The 25811-nt window shown below is 41.8% G+C and overlaps 1 protein-coding gene across 1 annotated transcript in view; it reads right to left on the reverse strand.

The window, feature by feature from the left end:
- Positions 1-9083: 9083 nt before the first annotated feature.
- Positions 9084-25811, reverse strand: part of LOC148903034 (acid-sensing ion channel 1-like) — a 40431-nt gene continuing 23703 nt past the window's right edge. The window contains exons 3-10 of the mRNA XM_088995149.1: positions 17389-17539; positions 17174-17301; positions 16857-17007; positions 13664-13720; positions 13364-13517; positions 10473-10564; positions 10313-10392; positions 9084-9495 (exon numbers count right to left, since the gene is read on the reverse strand). Of these exons, the coding sequence (XP_088851275.1) occupies positions 9379-9495; positions 10313-10392; positions 10473-10564; positions 13364-13517; positions 13664-13720; positions 16857-17007; positions 17174-17301; positions 17389-17539 (930 nt within the window). The 3' untranslated portion in view covers positions 9084-9378. The remainder of the gene's footprint in view (positions 9496-10312; positions 10393-10472; positions 10565-13363; positions 13518-13663; positions 13721-16856; positions 17008-17173; positions 17302-17388; positions 17540-25811) is intronic.

The following is a 25811-nucleotide window of genomic DNA, read 5'->3' on the forward strand; positions in this document are numbered from 1 at the left end:
TTCACCTTAACATTTCAGTATTTTTCTATCCAATCCCCATTGTTAAATAGACTGAAACATATTTTTGTGCTTATGTTGCTGTTCTTTAATAATACAGTGTGATTATACATGTGTATGGGTTCAGAGTCATTATGGCCTTCTGCCCCTAGGGCAAGGGTGTCAAAATATTTTTTTTGCCTCGGGCCACATTGTAGTTACGGTTTCCTCTCGCGGGCCGTTATGAATTTGGGGAAACCATTAGAATGTTTCATCCCTTCCAAATATTACATAAAGCACGCACAACAACTTAAAGGACAACCGACATTATTTTTTAGTTAACTGACTTCAGAAAAACGTTTTATAGCATCTAAAATACCCAAAACGCGCAGTATGATATTTTTAGTCAAATACAAAACACCAATAAAAAGGACTTGAAGTGTCCAAAAACTACTTCAAATTGAACCCGGAAGAGGCCAGTTTCAGAAGGTCCCGCCCCCTTGTTCATGGTGTAACGCCAAGACGTCTTGCCTTGCTCGAGAATCAAAACAATGGCTTCAGATTCGGAAAAGATGCTTTCTTGTTACTCATCCAGTTATGAATATGATTTAAATAGTTCTGAAGAAGAAAGCATACATATTTGCAATCGATTATAGCATTTATTCCGGTCATTTTGATGCATCTGGAGAGAAATGTAGTGACAAACTCCTTAGTACTCACAGTACCCCAAAAAAGGCAGAAGAGGGCGACAAAGCTCCGTGGAAATTGTCTCCTGCGACGTTTTGTAAGCGAACATAAAATACTGTAGAAGTCTTGACGCAACACAACGATTCACTATTGCGTTATTTATGTGTTTTCCTTCTAATTTCGCCATCAACACGAAGTTTTCAGACCAAACAAAGTACCGCAAAATGCATTGAGGTGCTGCAAGGTATGTCCTTTCTTGGTTAGGGGCGTTCCTTCAGTGACGTAGGGTGAGGAGTCGTCACCAACTCAAAAACAAGACTTCCGGAATATTCAGCGCGAGTCTTAAAATGTAAAATATTGCTATATGCGGTGGAATCTTTGTAAAATACGACCAGTAGAAGTCATTTGAAGCGATTTTACAAATTATGGACACAACTTGTCCGGAGACGTCGGTTGTCCTTTAATGAATAACTAGTTTTCAAATCTGAAGTCAAGAATAATGACTAATTTACACGCTGAAACATGTTCGGTAATTGAACACCTAAAACACCACTGTCTGTAAGAAAATAATCTGTTGTAAATTAGATAATAAGGAGACAGTATGAACTTAACACAAAGAATAATGACTGTTATTATATCGATGAGAAGGTTTCTTCAGCCGTCATCTGTGCAAATTTGAAGGTTTCGGACGTTTCGCCTCCTATCCAAGAGGCTTCGTCAGCGAAAAGTCCGAAACCTTCAAATTTGTACAGATGACGGCTGAAGAAACCTTCTCAGGGATGGACCACTCCTGTACGACTGAGAGCTTACACAGACTGTTATTATAGTTTACATACCACAATTGGGAATTTTGGTTCGGACTTTAGCAAGCATCATGGAATTTCACAAGTTTGATTTGCTTTTGCGGGCCAAATAAAATGATGTGGCGGGCCGGATTCGGTCCCCGGGCCTTGACTTTGACACCTGTGCCCGAGGGGAATCTTAATTGCAATGTGGCCTGTGTCAACAAATGAGTTTGACACCCCTGCTTTATGTGATTTTGACACCGCTCAACAAACCATAGTTTGTGGAACAACTGGTTAAGTAATAGAAACATGAATTTATGATTCTGGTAAGCAACACATTTTAATTAAAAATATTTTGTGCTTGCTTTGTTCCTTAAAACTGCCACTATTGTGAAAGCGCTACATAATCTGTGCTTGGTGGTGCACATGATTTGAGTTGGGAGGAATGTCTGAGCCATTTGACTGTCGGTGCTTGACATTCCCGGGGCGCTTGTGTTTTTGCGCCTGGAAGGGGCATTGTTTTTCACAGTGCCTCTTTGTTCAGTGGAAAGTGTGCTGTTGGACAGTCTGCGCCTGGATGGAAGGATGGCTTGCGGAGTCGATGACGAGAAGGAAGGAGCTTCAGCGCAGAGCACAGATGCGTATGTGGAACTTGTAGTCGTGGCTCGGAATTGAAGCGGATTTACATGGGACAGGACATGGCAGTCGATCACTATTTCGTCAATGAACACTATCGGTTCTTGTGTGCTTTTGAACATAGCTTGTAGCAGAATGCACATTTTCAGCATAATTTCTTTGCTCTAAGAGTGTAAATATACTTTGAATTCACCTATAACTCCTTCATAAAACAAAGAGTATGCAGATGGCGGCACCCGCAGCGCTTTTAGGGGATAGAAATTTCATCTGTGCTCTATGTTGCACATGGAGCACATTTGACAATAAAGTTGACATGAATTTGAACTTGAACATACCAAAACCTGTATTCTATTGGAGGGAGACTAATACAGTACATTTTTATATAGTTGAATTGAGTTGTAATGGTGGAAAACCCAGACCTGGCGCAGGGGTGTGTAAATATTTATATAGCACAGAGATCTGGAATTTTACAGGACATTTCTAACTTTGGATTTATTCCAAACAATTATTTGTGAAGGAAAATCACTACATAAGTAAACAACAACTCTTTCGGGTCATAAAGGGAATGGGTAGTTAAACATTGACTGGGGCTCCGATGGATTTACTCTGCCTATTTAATTCATTCATTGTACTAACAATGTTTTCATTCTCTTTCATACTGACACAATTTCACCAATACTTAAGTAGCAAGGCCGGAAAACATTTACTGTATTGTAATTAAACAAAATCTGTGAAATGACATGTCATTTTTTACTATATCCTCCATTATCAAATGATGGAACAAAAAATGTTTGTTACCCTACTTCAAAAATTAAGGTGGCACTGCTTCTTTTATGTACAGTACTTGCCTTTGAGTTGCCTTGGAAATTTTCTCTTTGTGTACACGGGGTGGTAAACATTTTAAAAGCAGGAAAAAACGTTGGTTTTCATAGATGAAGTTGAGGTATTTTAATACATTGCTTTGCCATATACATGTAATTCTAATAGGGGCACATTGTAACATTAATTGATGTGGAGTATATTACTTTGTCTTTGTTCACTCTCACCTAACCTTGAATACAAACAGCAGATTAAAAGTCACAAGATAAAGCCTCCCCCCAACCCCCATCCCAAACTTTAGTGTTGCAGGCCTCGTGTAAAAGAGGACCTTGTTGGGTAAGAGGTGAACAAGAGACCACAGACTTGTGGAATAACTGATAAGCACTTATTCAGCAGTCTGGGGTTCTGTTCGCTTTAAAAATAAATCTTTGGCTTCGTTTAGAACAGGGGTTTCCAAAGTCGGTCCTCGAGGGCCGCTGTCCTGCCTGTTTTCCAGCTCTCCCTGGAGCAACACACCTGATTCAAATGATCAGCTCATCAGCCAGCTCTGAAGCAGCATCAAAATGGTCCTGATGATTTGAATCAGGTGCAAATCAGGTCCTGGGAGAGCTGGAAAACAGGCAGGACGGCGGCCCTCGAGGACCGACTTTGGACACCCCTGGTTTAGAAGAATGACATTTGAGTCTCACTTCAACGTATTTTAAAAGGTACATTTGTGAGTAATAAACATGATTTGCATTCATTTTGGAGATGTATCCAGGAATGTAATTTGTCAGGCAGACTGCTCGCTCACGTGGTGGCACTATTTTAAGAATGGCAGCAACTATTGGGAGCGCCGTATGAGTGTTCATCCATCCATCAGTTGAACATTTTGTACATAAAGGACTTCTGTTTAACTTCAGAAAAACAATGCACCTTCTCTGGACCCGCTCTCTATTTATTTATTTATTTATTTATTTATCTATTTATTTTTAAGTATGAACTCTAACTCCGAGGAGAAATGGAGCAAGATGAGCAAAAAGTGCAACGATGAAAAGGTTTCTTCAGCCGTCATCTGTACTTCTTTGAAGGTGTCGGACGTTTCGCTTCTTATCCAAAATGCTTCTTCAGCGAACTAAAGTCTTACTGGTAGTATAGGCCCGATATATATATCCGTACTGTCCAGACACTGCTATGATAGGTCCCTGCTCTCAGGTTGGGGGGGGGAGCAGAGGACTACTCCCTGCGGCTCCAATGAGTGTTCCTATTGTCCTGACAAACTACTGGCCTGATTGCCCCACTTCTTCCGGTATCACCTCATCAGCATTACTAATCCTATGTTGCCTAAACAGGCTGTTGTAGGAACGATCCAAATTGAACCTCACACCCCCATATCGGTTTAGTGAAGAATTTAGCTGTTTTATGAAAATTGCTTCTTTTACTCCCCTTTCAAACCATCTATGTTCTTTCGCTAAGATTTTAACCTCATTGTTGTCAAATGGGTGGTTGCTAGCTTTTAGGTGCATATGTACTGCCGATTGAGGCCCACTCGTATTATCCCTGCGATGTTTATCGGTTTGAAATAAGTAGAAATTTTGTGTAGCCAAAGGACTCTAGTTTTTCAGAAACTCCTGCAATGTAAGGTACTCCTACAGAATTTTTGCTTTCATTCCCTATTATTTCTCTCTGACATTTGTTCAACGACCACTGAGGGTACCCACAGTTTGTGAGTGTTCTCCTGATATGTTTTGACTCCTTTTCTCTACCTTCGACGCTTGTTGGTATTAGTTTAGCCCTATGTTGGAGGGTTCTGATAACTCCTAGTTTGTGTTGTAGAGGGTGGTTCGAATTGAAAGGTAAGTATTGGTCAGTGTGCGTAGCCTTCCTAAAGACTTCTGTTTTTAGTGCTCTGTCCTGTTTGTAATTACTTTACAATCCAAAAAGGCTAGTTGGTTCTCTTTAATGTTCTTGCAAGTAAATTTAATGTTGATAAACTGGACTGGACTACAAACACGGATGTGCTAATCAAAAAGGAACAGAGTCGCCTCTTCCTACTCAGGAAACTGAGGTCTTTTAAAGTTCAGGGGTCACTCCTAAAGACTTTCTATGACTCTGTGGTGGCTTCAGCCATCCACTATGGAATTGTCTGCTGGTCAGGCAGCACCACCACAAGGCACAGGAAAAGACTAGAGCGCCTTGTCAAGAGGACCAGTTCTGTCCTGGGCTGCTCACTGGACTCTCTGGAGGAGGTGGGAAACAGACGGACGCTAGCTAAACTAAAAGCTATGATGGACAGCCCCTCCAACCCCCTCCTGACCACCCTGACATTGTGAAGGAAAATCACTACATAAGTAAACAACAACTCTTTCGGGTCATAAAGGGAATGGGTAGTTAAACATTGACTGGGGCTCCGATGGATTTACTCTGCCTATTTAATTCATTCATTGTACTAACAATGTTTTCATTCTCTTTCATACTGACACAATTTCACCAATACTTAAGTAGCAAGGCCGGAAAACATTTACTGTATTGTAATTAAACAAAATCTGTGAAATGACATGTCATTTTTTACTATATCCTCCATTATCAAATGATGGAACAAAAAATGTTTGTACATGTACAGTACTTGCCTTTGAGTTGCCTTGGAAATTTTCTCTTCGTGTACACGGGGTGGTAAACATTTTAAAAGCAGGAAAAAACGTTGGTTTTCATAGATGAAGTTGAGGTATTTTAATACATTGCTTTGCCATATACATGTAATTCTAATAGGGGCACATTGTAACATTAATTGATGTGGAGTATATTACTTTGTCTTTGTTCACTCTCACCTAACCTTGAATACAAACAGCAGATTAAAAGTCACAAGATAAAGCCTCCCCCCAACCCCCATCCCAAACTTTAGTGTTGCAGGCCTCGTGTAAAAGAGGACCTTGTTGGGTAAGAGGTGAACAAGAGACCACAGGCTTGTGGAATAACTGATAAGCACTTATTCAGCAGTCTGGGGTTCTGTTCGCTTTAAAAATAAATCTTTGGCTTCGTTTAGAACAGGGGTTTCCAAAGTCGGTCCTCGAGGGCCGCTGTCCTGCCTGTTTTCCAGCTCTCCCTGGAGCAACACACCTGATTCAAATGATCAGCTCATCAGCCAGCTCTGAAGCAGCATCAAAATGGTCCTGATGATTTGAATCAGGTGCAAATCAGGTCCTGGGAGAGCTGGAAAACAGGCAGGACGGCGGCCCTCGAGGACCGACTTTGGACACCCCTGGTTTAGAAGAATGACATTTGAGTCTCACTTCAACGTATTTTAAAAGGTACATTTGTGAGTAATAAACATGATTTGCATTCATTTTGGAGATGTATCCAGGAATGTAATTTGTCAGGCAGACTGCTCGCTCACGTGGTGGCACTATTTTAAGAATGGCAGCAACTATTGGGAGCGCCGTATGAGTGTTCATCCATCCATCAGTTGAACATTTTGTACATAAAGGACTTCTGTTTAACTTCAGAAAAACAATGCACCTTCTCTGGACCCGCTCTCTATTTATTTATTTATTTATTTATCTATTTATTTTTAAGTATGAACTCTAACTCCGAGGAGAAATGGAGCAAGATGAGCAAAAAGTGCAACGATGAAAAGGTTTCTTCAGCCGTCATCTGTACTTCTTTGAAGGTGTCGGACGTTTCGCTTCTTATCCAAAATGCTTCTTCAGCGAACTAAAGTCTTACTGGTAGTATAGGCCCGATATATATATCCGTACTGTCCAGACACTGCTATGATAGGTCCCTGCTCTCAGGTTGGGGGGGGGGGAGCAGAGGACTACTCCCTGCGGCTCCAATGAGTGTTCCTATTGTCCTGACAAACTACTGGCCTGATTGCCCCACTTCTTCCGGTATCACCTCATCAGCATTACTAATCCTATGTTGCCTAAACAGGCTGTTGTAGGAACGATCCAAATTGAACCTCACACCCCCATATCGGTTTAGTGAAGAATTTAGCTGTTTTATGAAAATTGCTTCTTTTACTCCCCTTTCAAACCATCTATGTTCTTTCGCTAAGATTTTAACCTCATTGTTGTCAAATGGGTGGTTGCTAGCTTTTAGGTGCATATGTACTGCCGATTGAGGCCCACTCGTATTATCCCTGCGATGTTTATCGGTTTGAAATAAGTAGAAATTTTGTGTAGCCAAAGGACTCTAGTTTTTCAGAAACTCCTGCAATGTAAGGTACTCCTACAGAATTTTTGCTTTCATTCCCTATTATTTCTCTCTGACATTTGTTCAACGACCACTGAGGGTACCCACAGTTTGTGAGTGTTCTCCTGATATGTTTTGACTCCTTTTCTCTACCTTCGACGCTTGTTGGTATTAGTTTAGCCCTATGTTGGAGGGTTCTGATAACTCCTAGTTTGTGTTGTAGAGGGTGGTTCGAATTGAAAGGTAAGTATTGGTCAGTGTGCGTAGCCTTCCTAAAGACTTCTGTTTTTAGTGCTCTGTCCTGTTGTGTAATTACTTTACAATCCAAAAAGGCTAGTTGGTTCTCTTTAATGTTCTTGCAAGTAAATTTAATGTTGATAAACTGGACTGGACTACAAACACGGATGTGCTAATCAAAAAGGAACAGAGTCGCCTCTTCCTACTCAGGAAACTGAGGTCTTTTAAAGTTCAGGGGTCACTCCTAAAGACTTTCTATGACTCTGTGGTGGCTTCAGCCATCCACTATGGAATTGTCTGCTGGTCAGGCAGCACCACCACAAGGCACAGGAAAAGACTAGAGCGCCTTGTCAAGAGGACCAGTTCTGTCCTGGGCTGCTCACTGGACTCTCTGGAGGAGGTGGGAAACAGACGGACGCTAGCTAAACTAAAAGCTATGATGGACAGCCCCTCCAACCCCCTCCTGACCACCCTGACAGCACTGGGTAGCTCCTTCAGCCAGACTATTACACCCACGGTGCAAGAAGGAGAGGTACCGCCGCTCGTTCCTACCGACTGCTGTCAGGCTTTGCAATTCTCAATGATCACATGTGAAAAAAACTGGACACTTGTAAATATGGGTTGATGCAATACAGCTACATATATGAATATGCCTTTCTTGATACTTGCACAATGTACAGTTTTTTTAGGAAACGGTTTTACACATTTACATTTGCACAGTATACAGTTGACATTTTATTTGGTTATGCTTAGAATATCTTGATTTCTATCCTTTCACCCCCCACCCCATCCCCTTTCAAATTGCTGCTATGGACTGCAAATGTGCCCATTGTGGGACGAATTACGAGCGCAATGGGGTTGACTGAAAATATTTCTTCTAAATAATATGTCATGGAATGTCGCAAGAGGAAATTTCCCAAACAGGAAGTGCTGGAAATGTGTTTTCTTGGGACTTCGGCGTTGTGCTATTCGATACATACACACTTGCTAACCTCATCCACATTTTAACTCTTCGTATTTGAAAGTGCTGCACAGTGCTACACTTCACTTGATCTTGAGATGATTCAACTTTTTATTCTCAAGGAAACCACAGCAGTTCTGAAAAATAGACACCTGACATCCATAGAACAAAGGAAAGGAGCGTCAGCGCCGATGCGTATGTGGAACTGTCGCGGCTTGGAATTGAAGCGGATTTACGTGGGACAAGAGATGTGAAACAATCTCTGTTCGTCCATGGATTCCACAGCTTCCTCTTTGCTTTCAACATTTAGCTTGTAGCACATTTCACCATGACATCCCTAATTCACAAGTGAAAAGGACGTTTTGATCCTTTACTCTTTCATCTAGAACTGCTTCATACAACAAAGAGCGTGCAGAAAGTGTTTCAAATTGAATGACTGTGTCTTTTGTATTTTGTCACATTATTTGTTCTTTAGTTTTTTTGGTTGTTGATTTGATTTCAAGATGGCGCCGCAAGAGTGGCTGCCTTTACACCAGGTCCTGTATTTTCTTTTTATGTATACTACTTCCTTTCTTTTCCTCTTACTATCATCACTGTGCTGCTCTGAAATGTAAATTTCTCCACTGCGAGAATAATAAAGACTAATCCAATCCAACAAGGTTGTGTTCTCAGCAGAGATAGTCACTCTGCATGTGCACTTGCAGTCACTCTGCACAAAGAATGCTGTGACCATTCACAGGGGAAGACTGTCCAAATATGGTCTTGGATGGCATGATATTTAAAAATGGCAAGTTGCTGAAAAGAAGTCGATGCAAGTTACATGCAAGTTTTAATGGCTTAAAAATCTTTGCTATTCATTATTTTACATCAACAGCAAACCAACATTGATTTTTTTAACGCTGATAGATGGAACACGTGGGAATTTAAATTTTGTCCAGTTTTATCTTTTTAAGATGATGAGCGATTACTCGGCGGGCGCTTTTTTTAATCAGAGCATGTCATTTTCTTGGCTTTGGCCCCAAAGCTCAGGCACCGTTGAGTAACTTTTGCCTGTTGGCTTCCAGAAAATGAACAAAGTCCAAAGAGGCATTCCGAGACTGTGGACACCTAATGGAAGTTACTGACATGACACTTGACGTCATCAAGGCTCAGCACAGTACCTTGATCATTGTTGTCATGTTTGTGCTTTTTATCAGAGCAGCCACACAACTTGTACTTTATCACCTGAAAAGATACAATCAGAACGGTCAAGGGTTAACTTAACTATCGTGTATATGAAAAGTCCACACACTCCATTTGAAAAGGCTTGAAAACATCATTTCAAGCCTTTTTTTCCCCACCCGAAATGTGACCTGTGACTTGTAGTACTCGGTTTGAAAAGGAAATCAACTCATTTTGAGAGGGGAAGTAAGTTACAGGCAGAGGAAGACGCAGCTATGCTTTTTTTTCTGTGTCAATGTGCATTGTTGAGAAAAAAACCCCAAAGTGAACAACGCCATGCTGCCAGTGGGTAGTAGCTTGCAAGGGCAACATGTAGCCTGCCGGTCTGTTCTAAAATTAGCTCACCGGCGATAAGACACCGTGACTTACTAAGAATAATGTTCCTGTTTATTAATTTCAACTTAACAAGATGTATTTTCTTTTACCCTTTCAGGGTCAGCGGTTACTACAGTGGACTTTGATCATGTGACCAGGTTTCAGGGTGCATGAAAGGGTTAATATGCCAAATATTTTAGATTTGATGTCAGAAAATAGATTGTGTTCAAGAGGGACAAATAATGTTATTTTATTGTGATTTGAGGTTACTTAATCACTGTCAACGGTGGCTGATGTGTGTCGACTCCCATTCAAGATGAGCTTGAACGTGAACAGCCACAGGCCCCGTGATGTCATTTTTACTCTCCCAACATTTTTTTTCGTCATTAAAATGTACAAGATAGAGTCGTGAATAAAGCAGTTTTGAAAGGCAGCCCTTGCGTTTGAACAAGAAGGACGTGTAAACTTTTTATATCCACTGCGATTTTTTTCAATGGTGACTCACCTCATAAATGTAGTCAAATATCTCCAGAATGGTAAGTATGCTTGCCCCAATGAAAAGTCCCATTTGACCACCAATATCACCTGCAATATTCAAAACAAGCCATGCATGATAATCAAGTTAAAATGATCGTCAGTGATATATGATTGGCAAAATACTGTACCTAATAGTCCGGCCACTTCATAAGCCTTTTTCTGTTCAATGGTTTCATAGTTGAGAGCCTCAAAAAAGATGTCCAAAACCAGGAGGTTCTCCCTGCAGATTTCAGTTTGGATCAGGAATTATAGCACAGTCTTTATCAAAGTTTTTGGAGTCACTCTGACGCAAGCATGAAGACTACCGTATTTTCCGGTGTGTAAGGTGCACCCAAAAGCCTTAATTTTCTTCAAAAGATGACCCTGCGCCTTATACGCAGGTGCGCCATATAGAGTATGTGAAGTAATATTGAGCCACAACAGATCTCGCAACTACTGTACTGTCAGCAGCCACCGATTCCATTTTCCCCTTGTAGAGGAAGTTGTGCATAACCCCATCCTCTACTATATCACTTTATAATGTGGTGTGCCTTCTATTTGGAAAACTTTTATACATTTATAATAGATATTTTGAAAACTGTTTTCATTCATTGAACGTGCGCCTTATAGTCCGGTGTCTTATACAGTATATGTAAAAAGTTTGAAAGTACACCCTTCATTGAGGGGTGCGCCTTATACTCTGGTGCACCTTTTACATGGGAAAATACGGTAATTGTTGGTACTTACTTAATGTACTGCTCAGATTTGTTGTATTTCTTTGCTAGATATTTAGCAGATGCCTTACTGGGAATTTTTACAAAGGACAGTTCTTTACTGTATCTGGTCATGTTGCACGGTGTTTCACACACACAGAAATCATTATCTCGCTGAACCAAGAAATCTGCAGGGCAAAAAAAAACAAACAAGGTATAAGGTCACTGACTCATGATACAAAAGTGTTGTGGTCGAAATCGGTCATGTCATGATATAAACTGCGGTAACATGTGTATGGGTTAAGACCAGGATTGAACAAAGTCTCTTTGTTACCCAGAGCGGGATCAGCACATTCTTTGTACAGCTCCGGGGTGCAGTAGGGTGCATCGCCTGCAACCAAAACATACAAACACAAATGTGTGAAATCCTTCAGGTCTTCGAATCACTTGTGTACTTATTGTTGTTTAAATGCATGGATTGTGTGTTGTGATATCATGAGAGGCTTGGTCTCAGCGGGACGGACAAGAAGTGCAATGGACGACAGGTTTGGATGCAAAGAAAAAGGTTTTAATCAAGGGTTCCAGGGGGAATTCCCAAACAACAAAGGTTTGAATAGTGTCTCTTCCAATACTTATCAAAATAAAGTCTCTTCTGATGCTTAAATCCAAATAAAGTCTCTTCTGCTACTTAAATCCAAATAAAGTCTCTTCTGCTACCTAAATCCAAATAAAGTCTCTTCTGAGGTAAAACTGAAGACGGAGTTCTTTACAAGAGTCTCTAGGCCTCACCCCTCTTGACGTCCTCGTCATGTAGCCTAGCCACCTTAGCTAGGTTCAAATCCAGTGTCCAGTCGTAGGGTCCCAACTGGCAATGAGTTCCACGCAGCAATCAACTTCTCCACAGCGCACAGCAATCGAGCTTGTCTTTCCCCAAGCTGCACACTCAGAGGCTCTCTGCCTTAAGAGCCCTGCTTTCCAATCAAGTCCTGATCAGCCGCAGGTGTGCGGGTTTAATTGCTGCCTTCCACCAGGTGGGGCCAAGACTCTCTCTGGGTGGAGCCATCTTAGGGGGATGTATTTGCCCTCCAGGACACAGCCTCTCGTGACATCACAGTGTACATTCAACACAGTTCATTCAGAGTGCTCTCACACTGTACAGAACATTTTCGGGACGTTCCTCTTTGTTCGGTTTGAACATTTTCGTAGATCGAGAGAAGCTAAAATCATGATTTGAACATCAACATCCAGCCCTGCTGTCATCTGTTGTGACTTATGCAAGGTCATATTTAACTTTCATCAGCATTATATGTGGAAATCTTTGTTCAGTGGAAAAAAATCATGTGCATTATATTTTGAGCCAAAAGATACCACGAAAACAATTTTTGTCAAAAGCTAACCATGCGCTTTATAATCCAATGTGCCTTATATATGGAACATGTTTTAAAATACATATATCATTCATTGAAGATGCACTTTATAATCCGGTGGGCTTTATATTCTGGAAAATACATTAATGGCATTGATTCCACTACCTGGCATGTGCACCATGCGGCAGTTGCAGTTGTCCACAAGGTAGCGTGTTTCACAGTCAACACGACACGCTGTGATGCTGTAACTATCAAAGAAGTCGGAGTCCATAGGTGTCACCTTGCAGTCACCCCATGGTGGTGGGAGATATATCAGCTGCAACAATGCATAACCGTTGATTATAAGGAAATTTTACCAACTAAATAGAAGAAAAAAGAAACTGCAAATGTGACTGTATAAACATTTTGTCCATTTTAAGAAAGCATTATGTAAACTGATTGCGAGAAGAAGAATGCAAAAGTGAGGTATTAAAAAAGGAATTATAGCACAGTCTTTATCAAAGTTTTTGGAGTCACTCTGACGCAAGCATGAAGACTACCGTATTTTCCGGTGTGTAAGGTGCACCCAAAAGCCTTAATTTTCTTCAAAAGATGACCCTGCGCCTTATACGCAGGTGCGCCATATAGAGTATGTGAAGTAATATTGAGCCACAACAGATCTCGCAACTACTGTACTGTCAGCAGCCACCGATTCCATTTTCCCCTTGTAGAGGAAGTTGTGCATAACCCCATCCTCTACTATATCACTTTATAATGTGGTGTGCCTTCTATTTGGAAAACTTTTATACATTTATAATAGATATTTTGAAAACTGTTTTCATTCATTGAACGTGCGCCTTATAGTCCGGTGTCTTATACAGTATATGTAAAAAGTTTGAAAGTACACCCTTCATTGAGGGGTGCGCCTTATACTCTGGTGCACCTTTTACATGGGAAAATACGGTAATTGTTGGTACTTACTTAATGTACTGCTCAGATTTGTTGTATTTCTTTGCTAGATATTTAGCAGATGCCTTACTGGGAATTTTTACAAAGGACAGTTCTTTACTGTATCTGGTCATGTTGCACGGTGTTTCACACACACAGAAATCATTATCTCGCTGAACCAAGAAATCTGCAGGGCAAAAAAAAACAAACAAGGTATAAGGTCACTGACTCATGATACAAAAGTGTTGTGGTCGAAATCGGTCATGTCATGATATAAACTGCGGTAACATGTGTATGGGTTAAGACCAGGATTGAACAAAGTCTCTTTGTTACCCAGAGCGGGATCAGCACATTCTTTGTACAGCTCCGGGGTGCAGTAGGGTGCATCGCCTGCAACCAAAACATACAAACACAAATGTGTGAAATCCTTCAGGTCTTCGAATCACTTGTGTACTTATTGTTGTTTAAATGCATGGATTGTGTGTTGTGATATCATGAGAGGCTTGGTCTCAGCGGGACGGACAAGAAGTGCAATGGACGACAGGTTTGGATGCAAAGAAAAAGGTTTTAATCAAGGGTTCCAGGGGGAATTCCCAAACAACAAAGGTTTGAATAGTGTCTCTTCCAATACTTATCAAAATAAAGTCTCTTCTGATGCTTAAATCCAAATAAAGTCTCTTCTGCTACTTAAATCCAAATAAAGTCTCTTCTGCTACCTAAATCCAAATAAAGTCTCTTCTGAGGTAAAACTGAAGACGGAGTTCTTTACAAGAGTCTCTAGGCCTCACCCCTCTTGACGTCCTCGTCATGTAGCCTAGCCACCTTAGCTAGGTTCAAATCCAGTGTCCAGTCGTAGGGTCCCAACTGGCAATGAGTTCCACGCAGCAATCAACTTCTCCACAGCGCACAGCAATCGAGCTTGTCTTTCCCCAAGCTGCACACTCAGAGGCTCTCTGCCTTAAGAGCCCTGCTTTCCAATCAAGTCCTGATCAGCCGCAGGTGTGCGGGTTTAATTGCTGCCTTCCACCAGGTGGGGCCAAGACTCTCTCTGGGTGGAGCCATCTTAGGGGGATGTATTTGCCCTCCAGGACACAGCCTCTCGTGACATCACAGTGTACATTCAACACAGTTCATTCAGAGTGCTCTCACACTGTACAGAACATTTTCGGGACGTTCCTCTTTGTTCGGTTTGAACATTTTCGTAGATCGAGAGAAGCTAAAATCATGATTTGAACATCAACATCCAGCCCTGCTGTCATCTGTTGTGACTTATGCAAGGTCATATTTAACTTTCATCAGCATTATATGTGGAAATCTTTGTTCAGTGGAAAAAAATCATGTGCATTATATTTTGAGCCAAAAGATACCACGAAAACAATTTTTGTCAAAAGCTAACCATGCGCTTTATAATCCAATGTGCCTTATATATGGAACATGTTTTAAAATACATATATCATTCATTGAAGATGCACTTTATAATCCGGTGGGCTTTATATTCTCGAAAATACATTAATGGCATTGATTCCCCTACCTGGCATGTGCACCATGCGGCAGTTGCAGTTGTCCACAAGGTAGCGTGTTTCACAGTCAACACGACACGCTGTGATGCTGTAACTATCAAAGAAGTCGGAGTCCATAGGTGTCACCTTGCAGTCACCCCATGGTGGTGGGAGATATATCAGCTGCAACAATGCATAACCGTTGATTATAAGGAAATTTTACCAACTAAATAGAAGAAAAAAGAAACTGCAAATGTGACTGTATAAACATTTTGTCCATTTTAAGAAAGCATTATGTAAACTGATTGCGAGAAGAAGAATGCAAAAGTGAGGTATTAAAACAAATTACCCTCTGTTCCTGACAAGAGACAAACGTTTGGAATCCAGGTGCCACCCCGAAACCTAGCTGATCGATGTTCGACGGTTCATCTTGACTGTGGATCTGCACTTTGACTCCGGCTTCAAATGATGTCTCCTCTGACAAGTAGCCAATGGTATGGTGTCAGCGCAACCAAGGCACAATGTTGATGCGTGATTCTTTTTAAAAAGTGATAAATACCTCACCTGTTTCTCCCCAGACAGGCAGGTATTCATCCTGCTGGATGTCCAACATGAGCTCCAGTCCATTACCCATCCCACCTTTGGTGGTTATGAGGGGCGGACGATCATCATCGCCGCCATTAAAGGTGTAACATTTACCATAGCGAGTGAAGACCTGAGAAGATAGACGAGGGAGATGTTTATGTTTTTCCCTTCTGGAAAACCATCAATTGTATTCAATATTTATATAATTATTGTATTGGGGTGCTTAATACGTCTATCGCTCAATGGGGTGCTCAATACGTCCATTCTTTGTACAGCTCCGGGGTGCAGTAGGGTGCATCGCCTGCAACCAAAACATACAAACACAAATGTGTGAAATCCTTCAGGTCTTCGAATCACTTGTGTACTTATTGTTGTTTAAATGCATGGATTGTGTGTTGTGATATCATGAGAGGCTTGGTCTCAGCGGGACGGACAAGAAGTGCAATGGACGACAGGTTTGGATGCAAAGAAAAAGGTTTTAATCAAGGGTTCCAGGGGGAATTCCCAAACAACAAAGGTTTGAATAGTGTCTCTTCCAATACTTATCAAAATAAAGTCTCTTCTGATGCTTAAATCCAAATAAAGTGTCTTCTGCTACTTAAATCCAAATAAAGTCTCTTCTGCTACCTAAATCCAAATAAAGTCTCTTCTGAGGTAAAACTGAAGACGGAGTTCTTTACAAGAGTCTCTAGGCCTCACCCCTCTTGACGTCCTCGTCATGTAGCCTAGCCACCTTAGCTAGGTTCAAATCCAGTGTCCAGTCGTAGGGTCCCAACTGGCAATGAGTTCCACGCAGCAGTCAACTTCTCCACAGAGCACAGCAATCGAGCTTGTCTTTCCCCAAGCTGCACACTCAGAGGCTCTCTGCCTTAAGAGCCCTGCTTTCCAATCAAGTCCTGATCAGCCGCAGGTGTGCGGGTTTAATTGCTGCCTTCCACCAGGTGGGGCCAAGACTCTCTCTGGGTGGAGCCATCTTAGGGGGATGTATTTGCCCTCCAGGACACAGCCTCTCGTGACATCACAGTGTACATTCAACACAGTTCATTCAGAGTGCTCTCACACTGTACAGAACATTTTCGGGACGTTCCTCTTTGTTCGGTTTGAACATTTTCGTAGATCGAGAGAAGCTAAAATCATGATTTGAACATCAACATCCAGCCCTGCTGTCATCTGTTGTGACTTATGCAAGGTCATATTTAACTTTCATCAGCATTATATGTGGAAATCTTTGTTCAGTGGAAAAAAATCATGTGCATTATATTTTGAGCCAAAAGATACCACGAAAACAATTTTTGTCAAAAGCTAACCATGCGCTTTATAATCCAATGTGCCTTATATATGGAACATGTTTTAAAATACATATATCATTCATTGAAGATGCACTTTATAATCCGGTGGGCTTTATATTCTCGAAAATACATTAATGGCATTGATTCCCCTACCTGGCATGTGCACCATGCGGCAGTTGCAGTTGTCCACAAGGTAGCGTGTTTCACAGTCAACACGACACGCTGTGATGCTGTAACTATCAAAGAAGTCGGAGTCCATAGGTGTCACCTTGCAGTCACCCCATGGTGGTGGGAGATATATCAGCTGCAACAATGCATAACCGTTGATTATAAGGAAATTTTACCAACTAAATAGAAGAAAAAAGAAACTGCAAATGTGACTGTATAAACATTTTGTCCATTTTAAGAAAGCATTATGTAAACTGATTGCGAGAAGAAGAATGCAAAAGTGAGGTATTAAAACAAATTACCCTCTGTTCCTGACAAGAGACAAACGTTTGGAATCCAGGTGCCACCCCGAAACCTAGCTGATCGATGTTCGACGGTTCATCTTGACTGTGGATCTGCACTTTGACTCCGGCTTCAAATGATGTCTCCTCTGACAAGTAGCCAATGGTATGGTGTCAGCGCAACCAAGGCACAATGTTGATGCGTGATTCTTTTTAAAAAGTGATAAATACCTCACCTGTTTCTCCCCAGACAGGCAGGTATTCATCCTGCTGGATGTCCAACATGAGCTCCAGTCCATTACCCATCCCACCTTTGGTGGTTATGAGGGGCGGACGATCATCATCGCCGCCATTAAAGGTGTAACATTTACCATAGCGAGTGAAGACCTGAGAAGATAGACGAGGGAGATGTTTATGTTTTTCCCTTCTGGAAAACCATCAATTGTATTCAATATTTATATAATTATTGTATTGGGGTGCTTAATACGTCTATCGCTCAATGGGGTGCTCAATACGTCTATCGCGAGCGACCAGTCGATCTCCAAGGTACAAATGGTAGATCACATAACAAGGTGATGTGACATTGTCAAGAACAGACGCCATACAAATAAAGTTGAGTTGTTTTGAAAAACAACTAGACGTTAGCCTATTAGCCACCCTTCACTTGATTGATACACCGGACAACCAATCACATGACATTTCATTATGAGGTACACCGGGCGTGTTCAAACAACGCTCCTCAGTGTTGCAGTTAACTAGCTAGTCCAGGGGTGGGCAAACTTTTTGACTCGCGGGCCGCATTGGGTTCTAAAATTTGACAGAGGGGCCGGGCCAGGAGCATTTAGAGGGAGTGTTTGGGCCGGAAATACTAAGCCTAAAGCATTAAAGGACAACCGACGCCTTCCGACAAGTTATGTCCATAATTTATAAAATCACTTCAAATGACTTTGACTGAGCGTATTTTACAAAGATTCCACAGCATATAGCTATAGTTTACGTTCTAAGACTTGCACTGAATATTCACTAAGTCTTGTTTTCGAGTTGATGACGATCCCCATGTGACGTCACGTTTGGACCGCCCCTGACCGAGAAAGCGACACACAATGCATTTTGGGTACTTTGTTTGGTCTGAAAACTTCGTGTTGATGGCGAAATTAGAAGGAAAACACAACACATAAATAACGCCATGGTGAATCGTTGTGTGTTGCACCAAGACAACTATTTGATATTCGCTGACACAAATTTCCAGCTGACAAATCAGCCCATTTCCAACGGAGCTTGGGCGCAATCTTCTGCATTTTCTGGGTGCTACATTGCTGTCATTGGCGGCTCGAATTGATATGGGAGGACTCCTTGAATCAATTGCAAACATTTATGCTTTCCTCTTCAGAACTATTTGAATTATATTCATAACTGGATGAGTAACAAGAAAACATCTTCTCCGAATCTGAAGCCATTGTTTTGATTCTCGAGCAAGGCAAGACGTCATGGCGTGACATCACGAACAAAGGGGTGGGACCTTCTGAAACTGGCCATTTCCAGATTCATTTTGAAGTCATTTTTATTGGTGTTTTTCATTTAACTAAAAATATCAGCCTGCCTGTTTTGGGTATTATAGACGCTATAAAACGTTTTTATAATGTCAGTGGGAAACACGAAAAAATGGTGCCGGTTGTCGTTTAAATGTAGTGTGTACAAACCTCATAGCACAGTAAGAACCCAATTTATTAACTGTCTTTCAAATGTGAAAAATATCCCTGATCAGTTAATAAATTTGTCTCAAGGAATATGGCGTTTACATACTATTTCGCAGATACTTGGAGGAGGAAATGGAAATAGATTAAAATAACATATGCACTGTGATTCATCAAGATTGCGTCTGTTTTTAATAAGTTTTCATTGGAGGGGCGAAGTTAAAGAAATCAACATTTATTGAAAAATGGAATCACTTTCAACATTCAAAACATATTATTCCACAACGAAATATTCAAGCTCAATAATACCTACTTGTGTTAAATTCCGTCAAATCATAGATGGTTTGTCCTGACCGCGCGCTCAACAAACTCCTCACTGACGCCCTCCCCTTCACGCGCAAACAATACACGTGTACCGTCGCCGAGCACACAGACATAGGCAACCTGCAGTGAAATTTGCATACTCGGCACGGCAGCCAATCAGAAGCCTGCTTCTTTCTTCCGGACTTTCGCAAGCGTTATAAAGTCGTCCAATTGCATATAATTTTCCAAAATAGATGCACAGATCCTCAGCCCAGAAGAAAGATTCAAAAGAAGCTAACAACATATGTGACGCTACAAAACGTAAATTTACATTAAACCGTGACTGTAAAGTGTACGTGAGACTCATGAAAGGGGCTCATGAAACGTTGCATTGTGCGCCACAATGACAATCGACTACTGCAGCAAAATCTAGCCATGCACATTTACCGTAAATTATGCAAGGTAGCATTTCTAGTAGGTACATTCTTGATTTAAAAGAAAACGTTATACTTTGTGACAATGTTTTTTAATGTGATTAGTTGTCTCATTGTGCTTCACGTTGTGAAAGATGGGGCAGGCAACTTTTCAGTTATCTGCCCTGTTGTCCGCTGACTTTTTGTCATGAGTTTCAGACGCTGTTTTTACTATAATTTGGGCAGGTTCGGCGGGCCGGATTAAAAAGCCTAACCAGCCGTATGTGGCCCGCGGGCCGTAGTTTGCCCATGTCTGAGCTAGTCGTTCGTTACGTCCGAATTTTTCGCTAGTTTTTTTTCCTCTTAAACGTAAAATACGGGACAAAAATGAGTGCGGGAGCTGGACTAAGTAAGAATAAAAAAGTATCACTTTCATACGGAATGGGACTTTATTAGTTAATTATTAATGGGACGGAATAGGACTTTATTTTCCACAATGACATTTTCAAAGTGCGTTTGTCTCGTCTGCCAGTTGTCGGAGTGAACTCGGGTAATGGCCAAAAAATGTACACAATTATGTTGCTCAATATATTTCTCAATAAATATACAGTAATGGGTAGATCATTTTGACTTGGTCATTTCGAAAGTAGCTCCCATGAGTTAGGGCAGACGTCTGCAACCCGCGGCTCCGGAGCCGCATGTGGCTCTTTCACCCCCCTGCTGCGGCTCCCTGCGGCTTTAGAAAATAAATGAGTATTTAATTCAATGTATATTATTTTAGTTCGTTCGTTTTTAAAATGTAATTCTAAATTTGAAGATTATGGTGATTATAAATAATACAAAATAAAACGTTCGCTCATAATATACGTCACAACCATCAACAGTGGACGTATATCCAGTCACAACCGCCAAATTGCGCACGATTTCTTGAATTTTTCGACCCCCGGGTAGGCCAACTATGGATAAATCTAAGAAAAGAAAAGTGTCTGAAGAAAACGGAATGTTTAATGATACATGGGCAGATTCGTTCGCCTTCACTGCTGACGAGACGGTATGATTAATATGTAATGAGAAGTTAGCAAACAACAAAAAGTCAAATGTCACAAGACATTTCCAGAACAAACACACATCCTTTGCTCAAAAATATCCGGATGGAGATGAGAGAAAAAGAGCCGTTTCGGAACTGATGCGGAAGGCTGATCAGAGCAAAAATCATTTTATGAAGTGGATGAAATCTACAAATTCTGCTACATATGCTAGTTTTGTGGCCGCTCAGGAAATAGTCAGGCACGGGAAGCCGTTCACAGATGGATAATATATAAAAGAATCATTCATTAAGATGTCAGAACATCTATTCACAGACTTTCAAAGCAAGAGTGAAATTGTGCAGAAAATCAGGGACATGTCTCTGCGAAGACTGTCAAAGAGTCCTGTGTGAAGATGAAGGTAACGTCATACAGTCCTGATGTGCAGAGGCTGTGCGCTGAGGTGCAGGAGCAGAAATCACATTAACCAGGTGATAAATATTGCATTTGCCATTTTGCAAATATTCTTTTTTTTTTCAAATAGACATTGAGTATTATATTTGAAAGTAATCTTCAACCCAGGGCGGCCCGGTAGTCGAGTGGTTAGCACACCGGCTTCACAGTGCAGAGGTCGCCGGTTCGCGTCCCGGTCCGGCCTCCCTGTGTGGAGTTTGCATGTTCTCCCCGGACCCGTGTGGGTTTTCTCCGGGTCCTCCGGTTTCCTCCCACACTCCAAAAACATGCACGGCAGGCAGATTGACCACTCCGAATTGTCCCTAGGTGTAAGTGTGAGAGTGACTGTTGTACGTCTTTGTGTGCCCTGCGATTGGCTGGCAACCAATTCAGGGTGTCCCCCGCCTCGTGCCCGAAGACAGCTGAGATAGGCTCCAGCAACCCCCGCGACCCTAATGAGGAATAAGCGCTACGGAAAATGAGATGAGATGAGAATCTTCAACCCAACGTCTTTTTTTCGGAGATGAAAATGTTCTTCTCTGTAGCAGTTCATTGATTCATAAATGCAACACGCGATAGTTTGTTTATGCATATATAAAGATAAAAAACGATGATGAAAAGATGCAGTGTTGTCTTCATTTTAAATGTCAAAAGGACTTTGGGGCTCCCAGTGTTTTGTTTTCTGTGGGAAATGGGTCCAAATGGCTCTTTGAGTTGTAAAGGTTGCCGACCCCTGAGTTAGGGTGAGCGATGAAACACATTGTAATGGTTCCTCCAGGGGTCAGTGTTTGTCTCCTTTTGTGTATGTTGGTACGGAAGAGAACCGGATTCTTTCGGAGTGAAAAACGAGAGATGGCAGAAAATGAAAAATTCAAGCTGAACATTATTTTTACACTTGCATTTGCAAGAAAAGCCCGTCTCAGTGAGGTTATGGAAACCTGGTCGCTGGTTTTTCAACATTCCTTTTACTTATACGCACTTCAAGGCAAATGTCATGAACCTCATGTTACCATGGTGACCAAGCTTATCTGCCAGGAAAATTGGTGCGATATTAACAAATGTTAGCAGCAGTCGTGTGTAGGATGTGACTATATGAACAAATTGGAGGTGTATGCACATTGGTAACAAATACCTAGAACATTTTTGATACACAGGCGTCATTGCAAGTTTACAAGTATCAGCCAAATAAGGCGTGGATGTCAAAGTCAAAAGTCAAAGTCAAAGTCAGCTTTATTGTCAAATATGCTAATATGCATGACATACAGCACAGATGAAATTACTGTCCTCTCGAACCCAGCATGCAAGGTACTTATAATTACTTAACAAACATAAACATGAAAACGCCAATTTGCCGGGAGAGGGGAGCCGCTGCGTGTTCACGCGCCGCCATCTTGGAAATGTGGAAGGAAAGCAACGGAAAGTGAGAGAGAGCCAAGGTGAACGGGGTGGAGAGCTACAGGGAGTCCTGCCATGATAGGAAGAAACATTTTCAACATGATCAAAGTTCAATACTGTACGACTGCATTGCACACTCACAATCCAAAAGCACTGCTGCTTTTCATCTTGGCTGTTTTGAATTGTAAGCTATCACTTTCATCTCTTTCTTGATATTTCCTTTGATCATCTTGGCTCACACATTTGCAGAGCTGTCTATTAAGACTGCTTTTCACGAACACGAATCTGCTGCTCATACTTGGCACACAGTCGCCCACGTGTAACCTGATTAGAATGAATCTGCTGTCGGAAAAGCTTCACCCGATCTGAAAGAATGAGAACATGGCTAGTGTTGGTTATGCTGCACGCCGCAATAGGTTCACACGCACATACTAGTTCTCATGAATAAATCAGTCACGCATAAACGTAAATTGAATGTGTGTGACAGGTGCCTGATGCTCAGCAGCATCACGATTGATTAAAAATGGGGGCGCCACATGTTGTGGAACATTCGATAGCTCGGGAGGCCTAGTGTGAAAAGGTATCTAGCATGCACTGTATAGTATACGATCTGCATGTATTGAATACTGAAAGTGGTTGTTAAGATGAATGCATAAATTACAAAGCACATGTGCATTACACATCATGCATAGTGTAAGATGGAAACGTTAAAGATTGACATCAAAGATTGATCGCTGTTCATTCAGTTAAGATGAACTTTAGTTGTTGGACTTTAGGTACTTCCAAGCTGCTTTTTCACAATATTGAGCACTTAACTTCGACACATGAGCCATCCGAGGGCTATGCTAAATAAAGCTGTCCCTTACAACCGGTTTTTCTGTTTGAGTGCCTTTAAAAGCAGCCGGCAGAGCACTGTTGTCATCAACATAATGCACATAAATATGCATGTCTGAATTTTGATGCACTTTAGTATCCAAGTTAACAAGGTCTCTCTACAGCTGTGAAAAAAGGTCTTTTAATCCATGAGTAAAAGTGGTGAAACCTTTACTCATATTATACTACATCCACAACTTGTCACGTGCGAGTTGACAGCTCGGGCGGGGCCGCCGCTCCCGACCTTCGTCAGCTGCTGTCAATCCCCTAATCACGTACTCTGGGACAATTAAATTAGTCGCTGGCACTTAACCAGCGTCGGAGCATACGACACCTCGCCCGTATCTTGGACTTTGTCAGTACGAGTTGCTGCTTTGCCCAATGTGTTTTGTGGCCGCGATCGCGCAAGTCTATTGCTTGTCGGAATCGCGTGCTTTTGCAAGCTCGTGTGCCTTTTTATTTTACGAGCTTGTCAGGCTGGACGGATCGCCCCCGCCCACGTACTCGCTTTGTGGTTTTGTTCGTCACGTTCATTCCGGGTCCGTGGTATTATTGGACCCGCTCCTTTTGTGATAAATTTTCTGCCAGCACCTACCTCTCTGTCGCCTGCGTGGGGATCCGACACCTTCATTAACGTTCCGACGAGTCAGCTGTCCCTGTCACGCTCGGAACGTGACACAACTAACAGAATGGGCAAATCTCTTTTAGGGGGAAGGAACATTGGCCTAATTGAACATGAATTGTACTTGCTTCAACTGGCTCAAATGTCCTGTCTGTAGTTGTACTATCCTGTCTACTTGATATCTAATTTAAACCAGATATACTTCCGCCTTCGTCAGAGTGTCCAGAGTGACACTCTGACGAAGGCGGAAGTATACGCCGAAACATGTCAGGTATTTGAACACCTACAATACACTGTCTGTCCTGTCTGTACTCAGTAATGCCAGTCATTGGAATGCAGTCCACAAATAATCGTCTGAAAAGGAATGATTTTGAACAGCTCTTGCTCAACAATTGGGATCCAACTCCGCAACAATGTGTAGTACATGTACATGCCACCCACAAACAAATCAAACAACAAGAAAGAAATCCTCAACATCACAATCGGGGCACAGGGTGTAGCAACTGAATATGTATCTTTCTTTGAATTCTCATGTGTGTCTTTTTTTGCCCGGGGCCTAATAAGCCACCATTCAACTTTTCTAATATACTGTTTCTTTTCACCCCTTTTGTGCATTGTGGCCGAATAAATGCAAATCTTAAAATGTGGAAACTCAAAAGAATCCAAACAAATAGTTGAGGCCCGGTAGACGAGTGGTTGTCACGCCTACTTCACAGTGCAGAGGTCGTGAGTTCAAGACCCAGTCCGGCCTCTCTGTGTGGAGTTTGCACGTTCTCTCTGGGCCCGCGTGGGTTTTCTCTGGGTTCTCTGGTTTCCTCCCACATTCCAAAAACATGCATGGCAGGCTGATCGAGCACTCCAAATTGTCCCTCCAAATTGCTGGCAACCAATTCAGGGTGTCTCCAGCTTAGTGCCCGAAGACAGCTGGGATAGGCTAAACTCCGGTCCTCGAGGGCCGCCGTCCTACATGTTTTCCAACACACTAAGGCCTTAAGGTGAAATCTGGGGTAGTTGCTTTAACATCATCAACATTACAAGCCCTGCTCCAACTCTAACTGACCATCATTCAGATTTGTTTAACAAGTAGTAATAATATATATTTTTTAAAAGTTTCCACCACTTCCTGTATCCTTTTTCTTTTTTTTGCCAGTGCTGAAAAGTATGGCGTTCTTTACCCTTTGGGCTCCTCTCTATCTCCTACCGCACTTCCCCACCCACCTCTGCTTCATTTGATGAATATTTCACAGGCCAGTAGAGACGCTCTGCCTCTCTCATCTTCATCCCAGGCTCTGTCCAGCCTCTCACTACCTATCACTACCACTTGAGGGGATTGGGTGGGTGTATGGATGAGTGCTACTTCTCTCTAAATATCGGGAGGGCTTATTGGTGCGGAATAAATCCAACATTTCTCTTTTTAAAGAGTCAGTAGACTATGTAGGCTAAAGTAGGCTATTAGAATCCGCACACTTATCAAATGAAAGTACATTAAATTACGTTACATTACATTACATTAAATTGTGTAATATAAAATCTTGCACACTGCAAGAATCCAAACTAGGGCGCGGAAAATCCTACTGGACCCTCCGCACCCTGCCCACCACCTTTTCCAGCTACTCCCCTCAGGCAGGCGCTACCGATCCATGCGTACCAAATCCAGCAGACATTTAAACAGCTTCTTCCCCCAAGCCATTAACTCTTTGAACTCTTTCAACAGTAGCCAAAATGGAACTGTATAGTGCCACTTAGCAGTTTTTTGACAACGATACTAGTGCAGCGTGTTCTACCGGAAACAAATTCCTTGTGTGTCCTACATACTTGGCAATAAAGATGATTCTGATTCTGATTCTGATAACAAGATAGTTGTGGTCCATGTACATGAGA

Source organism: Hippocampus bargibanti, linkage group LG01, assembly GCF_051943395.1.
Source record: "Hippocampus bargibanti isolate YZ-2025 linkage group LG01, ASM5194339v1, whole genome shotgun sequence".
Classification (NCBI taxonomy): Eukaryota; Metazoa; Chordata; class Actinopteri; order Syngnathiformes; family Syngnathidae; genus Hippocampus; species Hippocampus bargibanti.